The 20,289-nt window shown below is 45.4% G+C and overlaps 1 protein-coding gene across 2 annotated transcripts in view; it reads left to right on the top strand.

Annotated features, from left to right (window-relative positions):
* Window positions 1-9,678: 9,678 nt before the first annotated feature.
* The window catches only part of SPTLC2 (serine palmitoyltransferase long chain base subunit 2), an 82,649-nt gene continuing 72,038 nt past the window's right edge, over window positions 9,679-20,289 (top strand). Inside the window, exon 1 of one of the 2 annotated variants that reach the window (XM_051620889.1) lies at window positions 9,679-9,839. In XM_051620889.1, the coding sequence (XP_051476849.1) occupies window positions 9,714-9,839 (126 nt within the window). In that variant the 5' untranslated portion in view covers window positions 9,679-9,713. Of the gene's footprint in view, window positions 9,840-11,471; window positions 11,908-20,289 lie in introns of those variants that run through there. The other variant, XM_051620890.1, reaches the window with a different exon arrangement.

The following is a 20,289-nucleotide window of genomic DNA, read 5'->3' as shown; positions in this document are numbered from 1 at the left end:
GAGAGTTGATGAAAGAAATATGGTCTCTGAAGATGAAAGGTGTAAGGTCTCTGAAGGTGAAAGGAATAAGGTCCCTGAGGAATGCACCTTAGCTCCTGTGGTACCTATAAAACACGGCTGTACTTTCTCTGCCAGGGACTGCAGCACAGGACACAATCCAATTGAGTAAGAACAGAAAACATATTCCATGTGGGCACTAACAGCAAGCTTGAATACACTAGGTGTGAGGAGGCTTTATGTTCTGGTGCACGTTTGCCTTCTGTCTATCCTTAGAATCTCACTCATGTTCACTGTGATGCTCCCTAGAGCATGCTTCTTGCAGCACGTGTGCAAGGTCCTCCAACAGGCAGCTCTCTGCACATGCATAGTAGGTGCCTAAGAATTGGAAGCTGACTCAGACTTCACTGCTCCTGAGGACACTGTGTGGACATACAGTGCAAAACCATAATGCATCATAGGAATTCAAACCACAGTCCTTCTGTCTTTGCACTGCAGCAGCAACCAGTGTAGGAGGTACCAGACAGAGGTTTCTTTCTACCGAAAGATGGAGGATGCAGAAACCACCCCCATATCTCTGTGTCTACCCACTGTCCAGGCTGGAGAGGGGGCAGCAGGCTCCTCATGCATTCTCAAAAGAGGGAGACTAAGTTTGGGACTTTTAGAACAACATACAAACATTATTGCCCAGGAGCCTGACATCTGGCAGGGAGAGGAGAGTACTGCCACTATGGTAATTCTTCACCTCATTTAACTGCAAAGTAACCTCTTGCATCCTTACACGCAGCCACGGCTGGCACATCTCTGCACACAGCACAGGCAGCACAGTGCCCGTGTACCCACACGCACGGCAGCCCCTGCCCGCAGCCCACGCACACGCCACATCCCCTGCCGTGCAATGCTGGTGCCTACGTATGATACACACTATATGTGCTGAGCAATACACATCCCCTCAGCTCTCTCCCACTCATATCACCTCTGCCTCTAGAACCAGCCAGGCTTATAGTCCATGCTCCTACAACTTCAGGTCCCTCTGCTGCACAGGCGTAAGATGCTTTAGAAGCACCAGATCTATGCATGCTCAGTCAGCCAAAGGAACCACCTGCCCTGCCTCCTCCAGCCTTGCCACAACACTTGCCTACAGCTCTTGTGCAGTTTATTCTTGGATGTATTTTGTTTTCATGCTGTGGCATGAGCAAGGAATAAATTCAGCTCTGTCTCATTTTCCTCTCTTTCTGCCTCTGAGGAAAACATGTCTCTGAGAACAAGATCTATAATGGGAAGATTCTGTGCCTCTCTGCAGTGCCAACTCATGGGAAGCTGGTGCTCAGGTTACTTGGTGATCCTTGCTGGACTGTGCTGCTCACACTTCTTGGCAGGTAACTATAGAACAATCAATCTCAACTCCCTTTCTCCTAAAAGCAGCCTATGGGTCCCTGCAGGAGGGTTCAGAAGTCCAGAACAGCAGTGACTGATTTTATAGCATAGCAGGAGCATAACAGATAGGAGCCATGAGCTGAGTCCCTAACTCCTCTGCTACACAACATCCAGGTGTCATCCCATACCAAAACACGAAACTTGGCTCCCACTTACTCAACCAGCCACAGCCTGGGGATCTCTCCCAAGCTACCACTGTCACATGAGGGTCCCTCAGCTCTTCCAGAATTTGCTGGTGTGATTAGAGCTTGGGCAGTGGTACTATGGTGGGCCCAGACCAGCCCTCAGCCAGGCCAGGTGGCAATTAGAAACTCCTCAGCCATATGTACACAAAAGCTCTGGCTAAGAGGGCCCATGGAAGCCAGCAGGCCTAGACTTGGTGGAATCTCAAGTTCTCAGATTGCATGATGCAAGTGTTCTTTTCTGCCTTCTGCTGCAGTGAGTTTTAACAATGTGATGAGTTTGCCCACATCCTTTTGGACCCACCCTCTTCTTGGCAAACCTTTCAAGCTCACCTTGCTGACTTCAGCTCTCTTCCTCTTGAGGTACCCTACCCCTCCTGAAAGCACCTCAACATGACAATTCTCAAGTCCGAATGCCCTAATATGAGTACAATTCAGTTAAAAAAACTAGTGATGTCATGTGCATGTGTGAGGATACAACTGAAATGAGATTTCTCCACCTGGCTGCTCAGCATCTCTGGGCAAGACAGCTCCAGTTCTCCCAGGACTGTTCACAGTTGCACACCTTGTCCTCTCCCATCTCCACGAAGTGACAGGCACCTGCACATGGCAATTAACCTTCTTACCCCTGCTCCCCTCCCTCCCCACCCTCACCATCGCTACCTGCACAGGCGGCTGTGACTGAGCTCAGGTGTCTCAGGTGCCACAGGCTCTGCTTTTACCCCTGCACAGGAGGTGGGACCCAGGCAGAGTCGATGCTGCTTGCAGAGCCCACAACCAACCTAGCTGGGATTGCTCCCTCCCGAGACAGACACCTAATGCCTGAGCACACACTTCCCTCTTTTGGCCATGCCCGATACAGCAGCAACTCAGGCCTGCAGTAGCTCTCCTGGAGATGTGGTTTCCCTGTGAATATTGGCGTTTCTGACAGTTGCCTCTTACACTTGTCGGGCACAGATGTCTCTCCCCTGCACTTGGGGGGCAAGCACAGAGTCAGCCTTGCTGCCCTGCTTTGTTAATGCTGATCAACGCACACTGTGAGCCGTGTGAGCAGGAAAGACAACTCAAGTGCCTAGTATGTCCTGCCTGCACCAGCACACTGACCCTCTGATGGAAGCCCAACCCCCCCGCCCTGATCCTGGGGAAATTTCACCGAGGATAGGGCACAGCCTCCAACATCTTTCCTTTTCTCGAGTTAAGCATGAGTTTTACTTCTTTTGATTTGGAAGGGAAAAGTTTTAACTACCTAGTTACGGGTAGTTAAGGATTCTGTTCAACTTCTCCCCATTGCACTGTATAGCAAAGTCTCACTCTCTTTTATCCAAAAAATAGTCTTCTTGCCAAAAGGAGGGGCAGCAGCCTTCTGCTTTCTTATACTGGCCTTTTCCTCTGTACTGAGCTTCATGTAGCTAGTTCCTTCTGTGCTCCCATCACTGCATCTGCACTGAACCTGTTCACCAGGGTACTGATGGGAGGAGGGTCTGGGGGTCACTTCTGTAGTGCCAAAAGTTGTGGGCCCAGATCTTCAAAAGTACTTGAGTGCCTAAAAAGAAGTTAGGAATTAAAATATCTGGGTCCCGATTAGGATGCAGTTATATTGGTATTCAATGTTTTTGCTGATACAGCTGATAGTGCTTAGAAAAGTTCTGCTCAAAAAAGAGCCCTATTCTGCTGACATAAGCTGCCTGTACACAAGGAGGGCTTCATTGGTACAACTCTGCTGTTACAGCGATATCACACGCATTTACATGTAAATTAGGCCTTTGTTTATACCACACAGATGCAGCTTTTCACATCATCCTGGATGGGGAGGGGAAAGGGAGGGTAATGGTCTCACTACTCTGGTATTATGCACTAAGAAAGCAAGACAAACAAAATTAACACATTGATTCAATAGCAACCAACATGGGTGACCAGAAAAGGTTGAAACTCTGGTCATAGGTTACAGCCACAGGACTTTCTTCACTGCCAGAGACAGGGAGACAAATGAGTGAGTCACTAAATAAGAGCTAAGAGCCTCATCACATCAACTATGCAGAGTCAAATCCTCAATGTGTTTGGGCTGGAGGGGCTAGTAATGAATGCACTAGGAATCCCTGAACCTGGGGGACTGAGGCCTGTTTAGATACACGAAGCACTGTCAGAAAGTAACTGAACCTGAGACCTACTACGATGCTTCACCCCTCGCCAACCAGAGTGGCAATAGGCAGGAGTGACAATGAGTGTCCCTGCAAGAGGGATGTGAAGCTGAAGCAGTCCAGGTGATTCACAGCATACCACAGGAACCAAATACAAGATCAGAAACTACTAAGATTACCTTCCTTCTGACCACTGCTGCCCAAGTAAATATGCACTGAATGTACCTCCATTCTACCAATACTCCTGTATCTTGACCACAGACTCTGCTAGGCCATATTTCCATTTATGAAAGCTCAATAAGCCAAGAACGAGAAAAAATTACTGATCCCATCTCAGCTATTCATTCCCAAACCTGCCTCTCTTGCTCTACTAAGCCATGTATCTGACACAGATATAAGGTGAATTGTGTGGTAGGCACAAACTCAACATTTTTGATAGGAAGCTTTTAATCCGTATCAGCATCTCTCAGTGGCAAGTACAAGGGTTCCTGGAGCTACAGCCTCAGTTGGTCCCACAGTGCCAGTAAGTGACCTGAGAAGACACATCACCACATGGTTCCACTGTGAAGGCAAAAAGTAAGATCCAAAACTCAGGCTCCAGGAAAAGCAGGTGTTGCCATGGACTGGGTTAAACATAGTGAAAGTGGGTAGATGTTACTGCTGGCCTGAAGGGCTATCAGAGTCTAGCTCCATTGCAGAGAAACAGCAGTCTCCCTTCCAAAACTCTGCACTAATCACTGCCCAAAGGAGAGGCAAACATACAGAAATTTGAACTGGAAAGGGATGATAAACAGGCATGTGGCTTTCTGAGTACTGTTTTGCACAGGAGTCTTGAGGACAGGCAATATGAGGAAAAGCAAATAAAGCATAAAGAAGGCTCCAAACAAGGCTAGGACAATCCTGGTAGTCAACCCTGACAGAAACCTAGAGAAAAAATGCTCTTTGGTACTGGCTGAAAAAAGGCTAGAGCCATAAACAAGGAAATAGTGTTCTGCTGCTTGATTTCCTCACACCACTGAAAACATATAACCTCATACATATTTTTTAACTATAAAATCAAAAGGTAAAAACAGTTACTTACTTCTCTCCCAGCTGAAGGATTAAACTTCTGGCTATCTGTATGTATCAAAAGGAATAACAACTGCAGGGGGTTAAGTCCTTCTGTTGTTAATCCTTCTGCCCCACTGGATTCCTTTCCGCGCCCTTCTGCTGGACAAAACCCTGATCCTACACGTATCTTCCTACCTCCTCTAACATCTTTGTTTTCTCATGGTTCACCCAATCTGTACTAGTATGCATCTTTCAGTCCTTGGTTTTGCCTCCCAGGCCTCTTGCATCTCCGGTTACAAACCTGGTCCTGACTCCTTTCCCATTTCACCACAAAAACGTTATGCAAGCCTGGCTGGTTTCTCCAGGCAAACACAATGCACAGCAAAGAGTTCATCACGTTTACAAATTCTGGTCCAAAGCAGTGCCCAGAGACAGGTTCAGCCAAAGTTTCGTTGCAAAAAAAGATGGGGAAATAGTCTCAACAGAGTCTTTTTTGTACTGTATAGCCCTAGAGGTTAAACTATTTTCAGAATAATGTCATTCTCTGAGCTAGCAAAGCAGAAGCTGTGGTGAGCCTAGAACTGTAGCATTCACAGGAAAAAGTGTTAAGCACAGGCAGGTCCCTCCTGGAGTAGAAACACATTCTACAACTTAGCTAAATTTAAACCAACCAGCTCCACTGTTCAGAAAGATGTACCTGCTTCCCCTTGTCTCCACCAGAAGGAAGCAATCTGCTGTAGGCATTCACTGTTCACCTACTTATCAACATATGCTGAGGACAAATGATAGTCATTCCTACAGCAGGTTAGCCAACCTTGCAAGCATTGCTTCCTCTTATGAGCTATATCAAGGCCTCTTCAGCTTTCCAGGAAGTTCAGTTTGGCTTGACAAATTCTCCTGGGGCACCCTCATAGTTATCTGTTTTCTTCAAGGGCTATGAAGTCCCCATATTGCTTTCCACACTTCTTCCATTCCAGTTCTTCCCCTATTCTTCAGGCAGGCATTCTGCCATTCAGACCCAAGCTAAAAACCAAGGTTCACTGCTCCTCTGCAGTAATTTCCCAGCACAGTCCCTGCAGTTTCAGTGCTATATTGCTGTAATCAGGAAACAAAAACAGGAAACACAAACAGTACTCACCTCACAACACTGCCCTGGTCTGCCCAAACTGCAGCCTTTTCAATTACACCTTCAGCACTCATTTTGTGCTTACCTTAGCCTGCATCTGAAGACAGAAGATGAAGAGGAAAGGCACCTGAAGACCACAGACTGCTCCCTCTCAGAGCTACCTGTCTGCTATTAACTTCCTTGAATGCAATAGCTGAAGCACTGCTTACTGTGTATCTGCATTTCAAATATAAAAGTCAAAGGCTTAGATTTATTTCTGACTACAGCTGCCTTGAGACCTTCCATCAAAACTCTGCATAGCTGGCACCGTTCACATACGCAATTTTGTCTCAGTTACCAACTCTGTTCTTTCTTGAAGGAAATGCTTCTCCTCAGTCATATCTCCATGGCAAGTTCTGATTATCTCTTATCAGTGCAGAAGGCCCTTGTTCTCTCTAGGATGTTGGAGCAGAAATCTTTTCTGCTACACTTCTCTTTTCCAGTTATTACCCAATTGTTCCTTCCTGTATCGGCCCTTCTGCCGTCTCCAAACTTCACTACTCCGTGCTCCCCAAACCTGCAGATGGTTAGAAACAGTAGCCATTGACTCATGTCAGTGATACAAGATCTCTGTTGATATGAGCTTGCTGGGCAGCAATCCCTGCCTGTCTGACTTGTTACTTAAGATCCACTCTTCCTTGTTACTCATTAATTTTTTTTTATGCAGTCCTTTACTTCATTCATTGGCTGAATAAGGCTGTTTGCTTTGCCAGCTCACAGGAATAGTATCCTTGAGACTAAAAGGAAACTTAGAACTGGAATTTGCTGTTCTGACTTTATTTGGCTCCTCTGATTTGTGTAATCCAGAGGCACAAGCCGCAGCCACCTGTGTACATGGGCGTCTTGTGTGTCACAGAGAACTGTACCAGAGGTGCCTGCAGGTGTGGCTGCAAGAGCTCTGTGGGATGTGCTTAGTGCTCCCTGGGGCAGCAGCTGTACCCTGGGCTTGCACCCCCTTGCTGGGACTTGTCTCCACAGATGCCCTGGACTCTTCCATTACTGCAGCCCCAGGGTGAGTGGGGTCTTCCCTGCTCCCTGTGCTGTACCAGATGTCCCTCAGATTCTGCCCCATGCTAAGGGCAAGGTGGGTCCCAGAAACACAATGAGGTCGCACATGCAGGGGAGCACTGCAGCCACCACTTGGTCCTGTACAAGTTAACCAGTAGGTCCCTTAATATTTTTCTTCCTGTGTTTCCTAAACCAAATCTGAAACCATTGCATTGTCAAGGTTGGTGCTAGTTGGGCTTAAGGACAGAGGAAGTAAACAGCCTGCAGGTATGTACATGGGGAAGGGGTTTGGGCTCTAACTAAACAGGTAACACAGCAGTGAGCTCCAGTGCCTCGCAGGCAGAGCAGCTTGTCCTCTCTAGGAGTGAGGCACTAGCAGATGAGACTCCTCTGTGTGCAGGTGGGCAGAGTGGAGAGCGCTGCCCCACACCCTGTGAGTGCAGGCTGGTGGACCATGCGCATCTCATGGCAAAAACTGGTCAGTAAAATTCAACCCGTTCTGTTCGAGGGGAGAGGAGGGAAATGCGAACAGCTAACAACTACAACAGGGGAAAAAATCCTACCAGAAAGTTTTACAGTATGTGGTTCCCTAGTACACTTCTCTTTCTCACTCCCTGATTTTCTTTTTTTATTATAAAACTCGTTCATTTCCTCATAGTTCACTTCAATGCTTCAAAAGCCCTCTCTTCCTTATCCAGAAAAAGCTCAGCAGCAAGAGGGGTCTCTCTGCCTCTTCCCCACCAGCATTCCTGACTGCACCTACACTGAAGCAAGTCCATTTGCACAAGCACCCAAATGCTGAACAGTGTTTGCTGTTTGGATCACAGATCCTTCCTAGCAACACCAGTCTCCCCATGCTCCCACCCCACAACATGAGAGGGGATGCAGCCCATCCCACCCTAGCTGATGGCTCTGTCCCACAGCACACCGAAACCGGATGAAGAAAGAAGGCTTCTCAGGCAGGTCCATACCTGCTTTAGTGTTAGACAAGATATGGGAGTGGCCTCAGCGAGAAAAGGAACGAGGTCTCACACCCAGCCTGCACTTGTTATCCCTGAGCCTGTGTTCATACCCCTCATCACAAAAAAAAAAAGCCCTCTTGGCCAAAGGCAATTGGACACACACTGCTGTCTACAAATAGGCTGAAATCAGGCTGTGAAGCTCTCCCAAGGCTTCTTGAGGGAAGAAAAATTACTGGTTTTCACAGAAGTTAATTCATTTCTATTAGGAACTTCATGTTCTTATCGAATTTGCAATGAGATCCATGACAGAGGCTTCAAGATGTGACTATAATACAGAAAAATAACTACCAATAGTAGCAAATCAGAAAGAAAAAGAGGAGGCCATTCTCTCAATTTCATGTGCTTAAACCTGTTAACTTCCCATTGTGTTAACTGAGATTTGTACTCACTGTTTCAAGTTACTTTCTCAGAGATACAAGTGCCATTCCCTTGTAATTACACTGGAGAAATCTTCTAGCTCTTCAGTATGTGATTAAACATGTTGGGCTGTTTCCTTTCTACCAATTAGCACTCCTGCAACTCAGAAACCCCTGAATGCCTTCCCCTCCCCACTCGCTTCCCAAGATGTATGCAAGTTGTGTAACAGTGCACAAACACAGATGCTGTGCGGCTTGCGGAGCACCTTTCCTCTGGTGCTGTCTGCATGTTTGGCAACCCAAACTTTACTAAGGTTGGCAATACCTATCCCTGAAATAAGAACAGCATTTAGTTTACCCGGGCTTTGAAGGAAGTATGTATTTCTGACAGAAAACACTCAAATTCCTGGCCAGACATACAATGATTGTTAAACACAGCCACAGGCAGTGTTAACTGACTGCCTTCAGCTGCCAGGGATACCAGCTCAGCAGGGACACCCAAGCCTGTCTTTAAGCCCAAATTTAAAATCTATTGACAAAGCTCTGCCTGGAGCTTGTCTGCAGGGTTTCCTACCAGGCCCCTCAACACCCAGGTGGAGGGAGCCAAGCTACGCCTCTCCCAGGTCGATACTAGGCAGGAAAGAGCATGAGCTCCTGAAAAGCCATTCAGACTTTCACCCAGGGTTCTCCTACCGCTCCTTCCCAAGGCCCGTCCCCACACCGCCCGAGGCCTGCAGCTCCGGGGACCTCCTCGAAGGATCCGCTCAACTCATCAGCTCCGTCTATTCGGAGCTGCCGGGGCAGGCGAAGGGCTCCCGGCTGCCCCATCCCAGCCTGCTCCGCCCCCCGGCCAGGGAAGCGCCAGGGAAGCTCCGGGACAGCCCGCCCCGCAGCCCCGGGCACGGGACCCGCCCGGGGGCACCTTCCGCGCCGCCTCACGCCCCGCCCGAGCCCGCCCCCTGCGCTCTCATTGGCTGCCGCCGCCGCCCCCGGCCCGCTCCTCCCTCCCGCCATTGGCCGGCGCCGCTGCTGCCTCCCGCCAATCCCTCCGCCGCGCGCAGGGATTGGCCAGCTCGTCTCCTGCTCCGCGTCCCCGCCGAGCGACCGGGCAGCTCCCGCCTCCTGCCTCCCCCTCCCTCCGCGCTCCCTGCCCCGCTCCGGGCAGCCCCCCCCGCCCCGCCTCTCCCCGCCCGCCTCGCACGCGGGCCGCGCCGTCATGGCGGAGCCCGGCCCCGCGCGTGACGCTCCCGCCCGCGATTGGGCGACGCGGCGGGTCGCGCTTCCGGTGCGGCGCGGCCGGGCGGGCGGAGCGGGCGGGGGCGGCGGCGGAGCGGGCGCGGCGGAGCGGAGCCGGCGGGATGGAGCGGCCCGGGCGGGCTGCGGCGGCGCCGGGCGCCCAGCCCCGCGCCAACGGCTGCACCGGCGCGGCCCACGGCGCGCCCCGCAATGGCTACGTGCGCGGCCTGCCCGCCACCGACACCCAGGTGTGCGCGGCGGGAGGGCCCGGGCGGGCCGGCGGCGGGGGGCGCGATCTCCCGCCTGAGGGGCTCCGGTGGCGGACAGAGCTCGTGGGGCCGCCCGGCGCTGTCTGCGCTGCCGCCGCGCTGCTCGCTCCGCTGCCAGCCGCCGGCGATCCCCGGCTGGGCTGGGGAGCCGGGAGAGCCGGCGGCCCCCCCAGGCAGCGGCGGCCGCGGGCTCCGGGAAGTCAGCGAGGCGTGGCTGGGAGGGAGTTGGGCAAAACTTGGCTGGCCGGCCGGGGTCGGGTTATCGCCGCCCCCCAGGCCCCGCCTGGGGCAACGCCTCGGTGCCCGGCCCTGCGCGGCGGCGGCGGCGGCTGCTTGGGCGGGTGGCAGCGCTGCCGGCGCGGCGGGCCCGCGGGCCAGCGCTGTGCTTCGCTGCAGGGCCTGCCTGAGCAGCGCAGCTCTGGAGTTAAACTTCGCTACGGTGCAGTACGACTGTGCTTCAGAAGGAAAGATCTTAGCAGTTCTGCAGCGCCGTGGGCTTGTTAGAGGCGTTGGTGCGCGCTGCCGGTATAAGGAGCCCTGAGAAGAGGCCTCCCTCTGCAGAAGAGTTAAAGGTTGATGCAGCACTTCCCTTCTAGCTGTATGAACACCCTGCGATGTGAGTGTGCTTGTGTTACAGTGTCAGGTGCTTAATGGTTCTCATGAACGCAGTCCCAGCAGTCTGGAATAGGTCGTGTTTCCCTGAGCACCTAAAGCTGCTCGAGAAAAGCCTTCCTTCGTTATCATCCCTCCTGTTGCTCCTTGTTTTCACTCCTGTGCTACCCCTTCTGTTTTTCTAGTGCGTGCTTGTGCAGTCACTGTGTGAACCAGATTAAAAACTGATGCAGGGTAAAACTAAACTTTTCTTGTTTTCCCCGAGTTAACTTTAACACAGGACACTTACTGTATTTCATTTACAGAATGGGCACTCATAGTCTTGTCCTGGTACTTCAGAGGGGAGAGCACAGTACTGGGAGAGAACAAATGGAGGAGGAGGGTACAGCACCTTTGGCAGCAGTCTTGGCTTGTACTGGTTTGGGGAGCTGTTGCCCTGGTAGTCTGTCCTTGCAAATACCAAGCCTGCCAACTCTAAAACTGTAGGGGTAAACCTTTGCACTAAGACCAAGTGTGGTGGTAAGTGTTCTGTGAGGGGTTTTTTTCTCCCTGTGTGATTCTGTGTGAAGATGTGAATACAGTTACGTTCTTCTGCTTCAGAAGAAGAGAAAAGTAGGATTAAGGAAGCTTTTCCCTCAAGGATTTTGTTCAGCTCCGTATCTGGAGAACATGGGAGATGCAGCACATGAATGGAAAAACCATAAATGTCAAACTGAGGAAGCTTAAAAACCTCGCTGTTCTATGAGATGTTGTTTTCATTTAGTAGCTTGTGTTTGATACTGCACTCAAATACGTCTTGGAAGCCTGAGGCTTTTGAGATAACTATTTCTAAAGGTGGGGAAGGCTCATTGGAAAAGTGGTCAATGGGAAATTTTAGCAAAAAAAGCCAGACCATAGCAGCAGTATCAGAGTAAGATGAGCAGTATCAGATGTAAGAAGAGTATGAGAGTTTTATACCTTTCTGACAGCTGCTTGCTGGTCAAGCAGAGATTTGGAATTAGGAGTCTTGTAGTCTTTTCTCCATCATTTTATGTGGACCTTATTGCTGATTTTCAAAATGAGGGTCTAAATGCTGGAACTTACCTGGAAGAAGTGACTGTGCAGGGGTACTGGCCACATACAGATTTCTTAAATAACATCAGTAATGGGAGCTTAGAGCTGCCAGAGATACGGTCGCTGGTGTATCACAGATTTGGCTGCTTAATGGTCTTTTGGCTTCTGAATTTTAGTTGTCAGGAATTTATACAAGTGAAGGGAACCATGTTAATTAGTACCGTGTATTGAATATATTTTTATGTTTATGTCTATATTTCACATACATACCACATAGAACACTTGAGAATCTGCAAGTGAGGAGATCTGTGGAATGCAGAGTAATCAAGTACCAATACGGAGGCAGCCTACACATGAGAGTGCATTAGAAAAAATCAGAAAGGTAAGGATAAGGAAAAAGAGAAGGTACTTTTGCAAGAAAACCTGTGACAGGATCCTTGGGAAAAGTAAGAGGCAATAAGAGATCTAGATAATATACTGATGAGGAGGCGAAGAAAAGCCATGGGTATAAAGAAGTGTTGCAGTCAATGGAATTTATCTGGAAGTGCCTGGAACTTGTGAGAGGAGTTTAGAGACAGGATAGTACATCACTGTGTCCTACTGTAGAGCTTTATAGTGCAGGAAAGCTTTACCTGTTTTTAACAATGTGGAAAAAGGATCCTGCCCCCCTATCTCTGCTGTGGTTACTTGGCTAAGTTTTGGGGCTTTTTTTGGTTTGTTTGGTTTTGTTGGGGGTTTTTTAACCCCAGACAGATTTCAGGCTTTCCTTGCTAGTGACTTGACAGAGAGAGACTGGTATTTAACAATAGTGTGGGCTCTTTACTATTACTCCAGCATGAGCAGAAGGTGGTGAAACTGTTCTACCTCAAAAATTAAGTAGGTTGCATTACCTGAACTCCTTCCCCTTGGTAAGAGGAGAGGAGAACTTGCTGCCTACTAAGACTGCAGTAACTGACTTTGGCTACCTTGGAGATTAACAGAATATCAGTGGCTGGGAAGAATTTCAAGTTAGGGTTTCAACATATTAAAAAAACCCCCACCATTCTATTAAATGCTGTGATAAATAACAGCTCTCTCTTTTTCTTTCCTGGGAAGTCCTGTGTGCAAATTACTTGGGTTCTGCTAGGAGTTACTTTGTTTAGAGATTCAAATTCAGCGAATGCAACAATCTCGCTATAAGCACATTAATTAAAAGAGGGTGAAGAACCATCTAGCAATGAAAAATTATAGGATATTGGAAAAGTAACTTATTTCTGACTGTGTATAGTTAAGTGAGTTCATGGTTAGGAAGAACAGTAAACTATCAATGGGCTAAAAACTGATTTAATGCTTCTTTGTAGTACTGTACTAAGTAAGATGGAAGCCTGACCTCTTAAAGGGTATTGTCATGAGAAAATGAACACAGCCAGGAGAAAGAAGACAAATCTAAATAAATGAACAGTGAAGTTACCTCTTCAAGTTGGGCACGATTCTGCATTTTATGTCCTGGTTTGTTGGAGAGAGTGTTAAGTGAGTTCAGTAGAAAAGTGGTATTTAGGATCTGGCAAGACATTTGTGGGAATAATAAGAGTGCATGGGAAATTGTTTTTTTATTCTGCAATGGAGTTTTAAACTGGAATATATTTCTCCATTGGAGTGTTTTTCTCTGAAGCAAACAGTTAATGGTTTTCTGATGCTGCATATGAAAAAAAAAATCTTGCTTGAAACAGGGAGATTAGGACAATATGCCCTTATTTTCCATCATAACTTATTCTACCTATTATTGTGAATGGATTTTTAGTAATGTGGCTTGTTTTTTTTTACTCCTTAATTGAGCTTCTCACCTTAGAATGGTTCTGTTATGCTTCTAGAAGAAGAAGAAATAATCTTAAACTGGAAAGGTAATTGGAATATACGTTTTAGATAACAAGTTTGTAATTTCTGTTGTGTGTGATATCGCCAAGTCAGATAGGAGCTCAAATTATATGAACAAATTTTTATTTCCTTACTGTTTTAGAAGGTCTTCAAATGCCATACTTTTGTAAAACAAACTCTTTTGTAAACAAACTCTCATGCTACTTCCTCAGGAAGACAAGAAATAGTTTAGTTGACAAGAGTGGGAGGACTGTGGGATTTGCATTCCTTTAAAGCTGTTGCAAATCCTGAATTGTTAGAGCTCCTAAAATGAACAGTATAGGTTTGATGTTGTTTTGTTTTGTGTTTTTTTTCTGAAAGCTTTGGTATGCTAAAAACATGCTAAAAACAGCTGGTGTGGTCGCATGATTTGTGTTTATTTCTTTTTTAGAGAGCAGTCATACTGCTTGTAGGCTTATCGCATGAGATGCTTTGGGATGCAGGGGAATGGTGGCTTCACCTTGATTTTTACAGATGCTTTTGCTGGAATTTAGGTTAGTGTCACTTATTTGGGTGAGCACACTTAGGAAGAAGAGTGCAATGAACACTAAGTTTTTCTTGTTAGTGGTAGCAGTGATGTGAAAGGATCCTTGTTTCAGATGAAGGTTAGGGTAAGAGAAAGATGTCAAGTAACTGCCCTATCCACTGGTATAAAAAGGAATTTAAGTACAGAAAAAAGATCCTAGAGAACTAAATCTCATTAACTTATTCATAAGGAAATAATCATTACCAGTTACTCAGTATTTGTGAGACTGCATCTTCAGTACTGTGTCCAGTTGTGAGCTCCCCAGAGAGATACTGACATAGCCATGTGAATCTGTGAATCCATTGGAGGGACCCCAAAAAGCAGGAGAGGCTGGAGCATGTGAGGTGTGAGGAGAGACTAAGCTGGGTTTGCTCAGCCTTACAAGGAGGACACTCAACTTCCTGGCTGGAGGATATAGAGACAGTGGAGCCAGACTCTTGAAAGTGTGTGGCAATAGGATGAGAGGCAATGGATGTAATTTGGAAGAATGGGAAACTTTGTTTACATGTAAGAAAATTTTTCCATGAGGGTGGTAAAATACTGGAATAAGTTGCCCAGAGAGGTTGTGGGATCTCCATCCTCTGAGGTGTTCAAGATTAGACTGGACATGGTCCTCTGCAACCTGCTGTAATTAGACCTACTTTGAGTTGAGAGTTGGACACAATAGCTAGTGGAGGTTCCAGCCTTGGTTATTCGATGATTACAAAGAGATTGCAAGAGAGTTTGTCCAAGTTTACACATTACCGTTTAATCCTTGAATCTCTGTAAAAATGTGCACCTTAGGGCTTGTAGTATGTACTCTGAGGCTTGCATCAGACCTGAGGAAAGACATTATTACTTTCTGCCTCTTCCTTGGCTTTTTGATTGGCTGTGTTTGTTGTGTCTGTAACATAACACTGGAGCAGAAAATTGGCTGACCTAGAAAAGAGTACAATCTCTTTCAGATGTTTTGATAGAGCTCTATTTCTGAAAAAGCTTACCTGTGCATGAGGATACCTTTAGAAGGAACAGCTACACAACATTTTATCTGGCTAAATGAATATTTGAGGCCATTATATTAAATTAGTAAATATAGTGCCAGTGTTGTTGAGAATTTGTGTGTCTGTATTGGCGTGAAAACATGGTACCTGTTGATGTGACTGGCTTCCCTTAGCTTTGAATATGTGCTACTGAGAAGTCAGTTTGGATAAAGTTCTAAAATCTTTCAGTTATGCTGGGACTGACATTTCAGATTTAGCTGGTGATAAGCCTGAAGTGCTATAATTGCTGTAAATGTGTGCAGGTTCATGTTTTTGTTATTGTGACTACTTAAGTGATATGTCATGTTATACAGCCTGTGTTAATCATACAGCAGAAACATTGTTTTCATAAATGTGATGCTTTCAATTTGTTGGTGAAAAAGCTTTACATTAAGTATCTATTGACTTCATTTTCTCTGGGAGGTACATAAGACATTGGCCCAGCTTCAGTGAGCTTTCAAGTTTTGTTCTGCCTTCAGTTACAGGTCACTCCTAGAAAGTAAACCATTTTTAATTGAGAAGTATTGTCTTGAGGATTACTTATAGTTGAGAAAGCAGGAGCTGTAAAGTGTGTAAAGTAATGGGGTTTAATGTTTGCAAAAATAAATGAGAGCGAATTCTGATGTACGTTAGGAGCCCTTTCAGGGGTATCCAGGGCCTAGAGATTTACTTCTTAGTGAACCACTACAGACTTGTGCTGCCTTTGGAAATCTTTACTGTAAAACACGTTTATTAAACGCGTAGTTAAGTAATTTTCTGTCAAAATGCTGTAACCTAAGATCTACTGAACATGCTAGATAAAGTAACATGTTAAGTTTAAGGTGAACTGTGAGAAAAAAGTATATTCTCAGTATTCAAATTGTTAGCATGCAAAAAAATAAATAAATGAATCATTCATGTGTTAAAAAGGGGAAAAAAAACAACCCCCAAACAACATTTAAATGTTATGTGGATTTATTCTGTTTGTATAGATGTGGCAAGTGCATCTTAGCAAAGGAAAGCCAAATTTGTTAGGAGTAACTAGTTACAAATAAAAATATTTTCTAATACCTGCCAACAAGAACAAATATTTAATTAGGACTACACTGGCGCCTTAGTCTGTTTTATAAAACAAATTTCCCTCCATATTTTTTTTTAAGCTTAAAATATGTTTCAAAACAGTTCATTTTAATTTTGGTAGTAAATACCTGGTCTTTTTACTTGTGCAGCGGTCAGAGATCTGAAGTCTAAGAGCAAAGCAGAACAAGGAAAAGGTCTGGACCGTAACATTACCACAGAATACCCAAACACCTCAGATCAGCTGCCTCTATGGAGTTGTCACTTACTGCTGCAGTTTCAGTAGAGCTGATTCCCTTGATTCTTTGTAGTAAACTTGACTGCTTTTGAGAATGGAGGCACATCCTAGAGTGGAGGTTCATCTCGTATCTTTCAGTTTTATTCCCTGTAGTTGCCAGGAATCTGATAAAGAAGCAAGCAACTCATGGAAGTGGTATTCTCCAGTATGTTTATTAAAAAAAAAAAAAAAAGCTGCAAAGTTCTTAGGAAAATATCTGCAGTATGTGTGGTATGTGGCAACAAAAAGCTACTAAATACAAGAATTTATCGAAGTTTTGTTCCAGCGTAAAGAATCCCTTTAAGATGTTTACAAAAAGTCTGCCAGGTTCATCTGACTTCGTTCTTCCTGGCAGCATTAAATGAAACAGCCTCTCTTGATAACAGTGTTAGGGTTTTCCTGGAGTAGGACCTTAGCCAGTTTTTTGTGTACTTTGCTCTTGCTGTGTGCTGTGCATGTTGTCTCTCCCTAAAGTGTATGCTTGTCATGCATGGTATGTACAAGATTCCTGTGATAAATTCTGTGTCTGCAAGTGTTTCTGTGGTTGTGTGGCTTTTGCCTTTATAAAAAACCTCTCCTCTAATGCTTTTGAAAGAGAAGTGTGGTACCCTTCCGTCTGAGAGTGTTTGGCTTCTTGCATGCTCCTTTGCATCTATCGATTTCTGTCATGCTTTGTTTAGAGATGAGTTCTTATCCAAGTTGTCTGCTGACACAAATACAGCCGAGATACTGAAAACCCTTTTTCCTAGTGCTTTTGAGAAAGAAGTTGTTAATGAAAAAAAAGTCAGGTTCAGAATAAATGCCAGTTTCATACATGATGTGTTTTGAGTACTGGCGGCGAGAGCACAATTAATACTGAAATCTGTGTCTATTTGCTGGTTCATTTAACCTTCTTTTAAATCCATGACAGGGTGAGGTATGGTGGTCCTTCCTTGAAGATACGACTGTCTAAATATAGAAGAGAAAAAACAGTAAAGGGTACTAACCAGAAGCAAGTTTACTACTAATTGCTGTTTATGAATTGCAGGTTTTTTTATGCTTTGGTAAAGGACTTCTAGTAGGATAGTGGAGGTTCTAATCAACAAAGCATGCAATTGGATACATTCTAGTGTTAATTTCTTCTCAGTGGGTGGCTTAAATTAGAATTATTTTTGACACTATTCTGTCCCTAGTGCTGGATGACCTGTAATCATGCTAAGGGAACTGCAAAAGAGGCATTGTCTCAGATGTTTTCCATGAATGTTGTTAAAGAATCTGAATAACTTGGGATAGGCAGAGATACCTTTTCTGTCTGTGAAGCTGGGTTCTTGTTCTAATGGTACCTGACCCTTAATGCACTACAAGATCTGATGCTGTCTGGAGGCCAACCTGATCTTCAAAGCATAACTTTGTGCAGTAGTTGGGTAAGAGCATCAGGTTGGGTGGTGTGCTGCACACGTGTACATCCACAATCCCATCCTCTTCCTGTGCTAGACACACTGTCACGCTCCTTGAAATGATTCTAATTTGCAGGATGAGCTAGATCTGAAGTCAGTTTTGTAATATAACATCTTGTGAATTGGAAGTGTTTGTTACCAGGTTGAGGAGATTATTATAATCAGACTCCCTGATGTGTTTTGCTTAGACTATTGCAGTCCTTTCTAGCTGGAGCTGTATGATGCTGCTGTTCAGTAACTGCTACAATACTGGTTTATGTCATTTGTTTCCCTAAGAGCTTGAACCAACCCAGGCATTACCTGTGGCTGATTCAGAATGCCATGTCTTTGCTGCCTTCTGTAACCAGCTGGATGGTGTGCTCTGATTTTTCTCCTGCGGTTGACTTTCTTGGTGTGATGATGCTTTTCCGTGTACATGCAATCTGGGCAATAAAGGAGAGAGATATAGGTGAGCATACACCTGCTATTTTGAACCACACACTTAGGTGAACCCCAACTTTTCTTTGTAGTCTCCACTTAGATATGCAGTATGTTCTAGTTCAAAAGTAATGACTCATTTTGTTATCATAAGACTTATTGGAACCATAAAATCTTAATCTTGCATGGGTTTTTTTTGTTTTGTTTCCCCCAGAAAAGGAAATTAATCACTAAGCTGTACCCACCTTTTTTCTTGGTCTCTGCAACTGACCTTGATGCTCTTTAGTAGCAGGCTTGGGGCTCGCAGCATGTAAGCTTTTGTTTGAAGGCTAATGTGCAGATCCTGAGGCATTCTTAGAAAAATTAACAGGCTTGTATGTAACATCGGGGTCTGAATGTCTATTCTATAGGCAATTCAAGAGTGTATTTGTAGTTATAGTATGCTTCATGAAAAGTCTGTGGAATTGCATTCACAATATTTAATTCAGATAGGATAGCATAGAAGCTTCTCAGCTTATGTTGTAGCTGGCATGAGAGTATAAGGATGTGTAAGTACATTGGTAGAAGAGCACTGGGAGGTGAAATTGATTTGAATACTTGTTGAATCGATACATGTATTCCCAAAAGGGCCTTTCTCAGTGAAGTGTTGTTTTTGACCATATGGAATGACTTGTAAAATTTTAGCATTTGTCATAAACAGAGGCACCTCTCACGATCTGTAAAAAAGCGTTATCCTCTTATTTCTGATTAAAATAGTGTTTACTTTTGGGTTTGTTGTGTTTGTGTTTGTTTTTTTTAATTTCAGTAGCTATTTTTTGGTGCTAGGTAACCTCAGATCCATACCTTTAGGATGTAGCCTTTCATCTCCTTCAGATGAACTTCCAGTTACTTGAGAAAGACATGATGTGCTCTCTTAGATGCTAGGTAATTTGCAAAATAGTCATTACCAGTTTTTCTATCTGCTTATCCAGAAATCAGCTATTAGTAGACAGCCACAGGTGGCAGATATGTCTTGTGCTTGCTCCTGAATAGCTGCTATTCAGGTCTTGGTCTGTCAGTGTGAGGACACAAAATTCAGCTTTAATTCATCAAGCTGTGAAATAGTAGTAATTGGAGCTTTGGTGCATGGTCTCTCTTGTATCTGGATGCAATAAATGTTTTCATGAGTTGGAGCCATAGTGATACAGTTAACCAATCTGCAGAGTAATAGGGGAGAAAAAGCTTTAATGTTTTTTCTTCTGCAGCATTGGCTTACCCTAGTCTGTTGACTGTTGTGGTGCTACTGCCCCTCCTCTCTCCCCAACAGGTGCTGGTTCATGTTTGCTGAGGTCTATCAAATGAGTTTGTGGAGCAGTACTCTAAAGACTATTAGGGTCTAATAAATAACCTTCTGCAAACCTCTATATTTCCAGCCTGTATCAGTGCATTGTTGGAGGGACACTGCTGAAAATTAGATTAGCCTGAGTTGTGCAAGCCAGAGGGTGATACAGGGGTCTAAAAGTGGGAGTGAGCAGGACAGAGGCGGTCTCTTTGGCTGGCACTGTTCCTGAAGAAAACAGTGTATGAAGCTGTGGCCTTTGCTAAAACTTTAAATTGCCACAGTCTGAGCTGCAATGTGGTAAGAAAGTGTTCCTACAACTGTTCCAAAGCATGGTAATGCTCTGACTTAAGCCACCACTGTATGCAGTATGTTTTAAAACTTCTTCAGTATTAAAACTGGTCTCAAAGCACTGCAGGTGAGTTATTTGCATCTGGTATAAGTGCTGCTACTAAAGGAGAAGTTTCTACTATGCCTCTTCTCTTTTGTTTCCACACTTGCACCAGCTCTGAAGTTCCCACAGTTGTGGTGATCAAACTGAGGAATTACTCTAGTTGAAATCTTGTTTTGTTCTGCAGCTATCTGGATGTCTGTGTTGGAAGAGCTAGAAATGAGTATCAGGAGGAAGGTGGTGGTGCAGTTTGTCCTTAGTGACTGCATAGTTAGAACATAATTGTATCCTAAGAGCAGACCCTTGCTTCTGAAAAATTACTTTTAAGATATTAATGCTAGGCTTGAAATACAAACTTGCTGCAGCATCTGAGATGAGCGGGTGTCGCTTTCCACATAATGCAGTGTCTGTGAGGCCAACAAATAACGTGT

Source organism: Apus apus, chromosome 5 (genome assembly GCF_020740795.1).
Source record: "Apus apus isolate bApuApu2 chromosome 5, bApuApu2.pri.cur, whole genome shotgun sequence".
Lineage (NCBI taxonomy): Eukaryota > Metazoa > Chordata > Aves > Apodiformes > Apodidae > Apus > Apus apus.
This window is presented reverse-complemented; position numbering and strand designations above follow the sequence as displayed.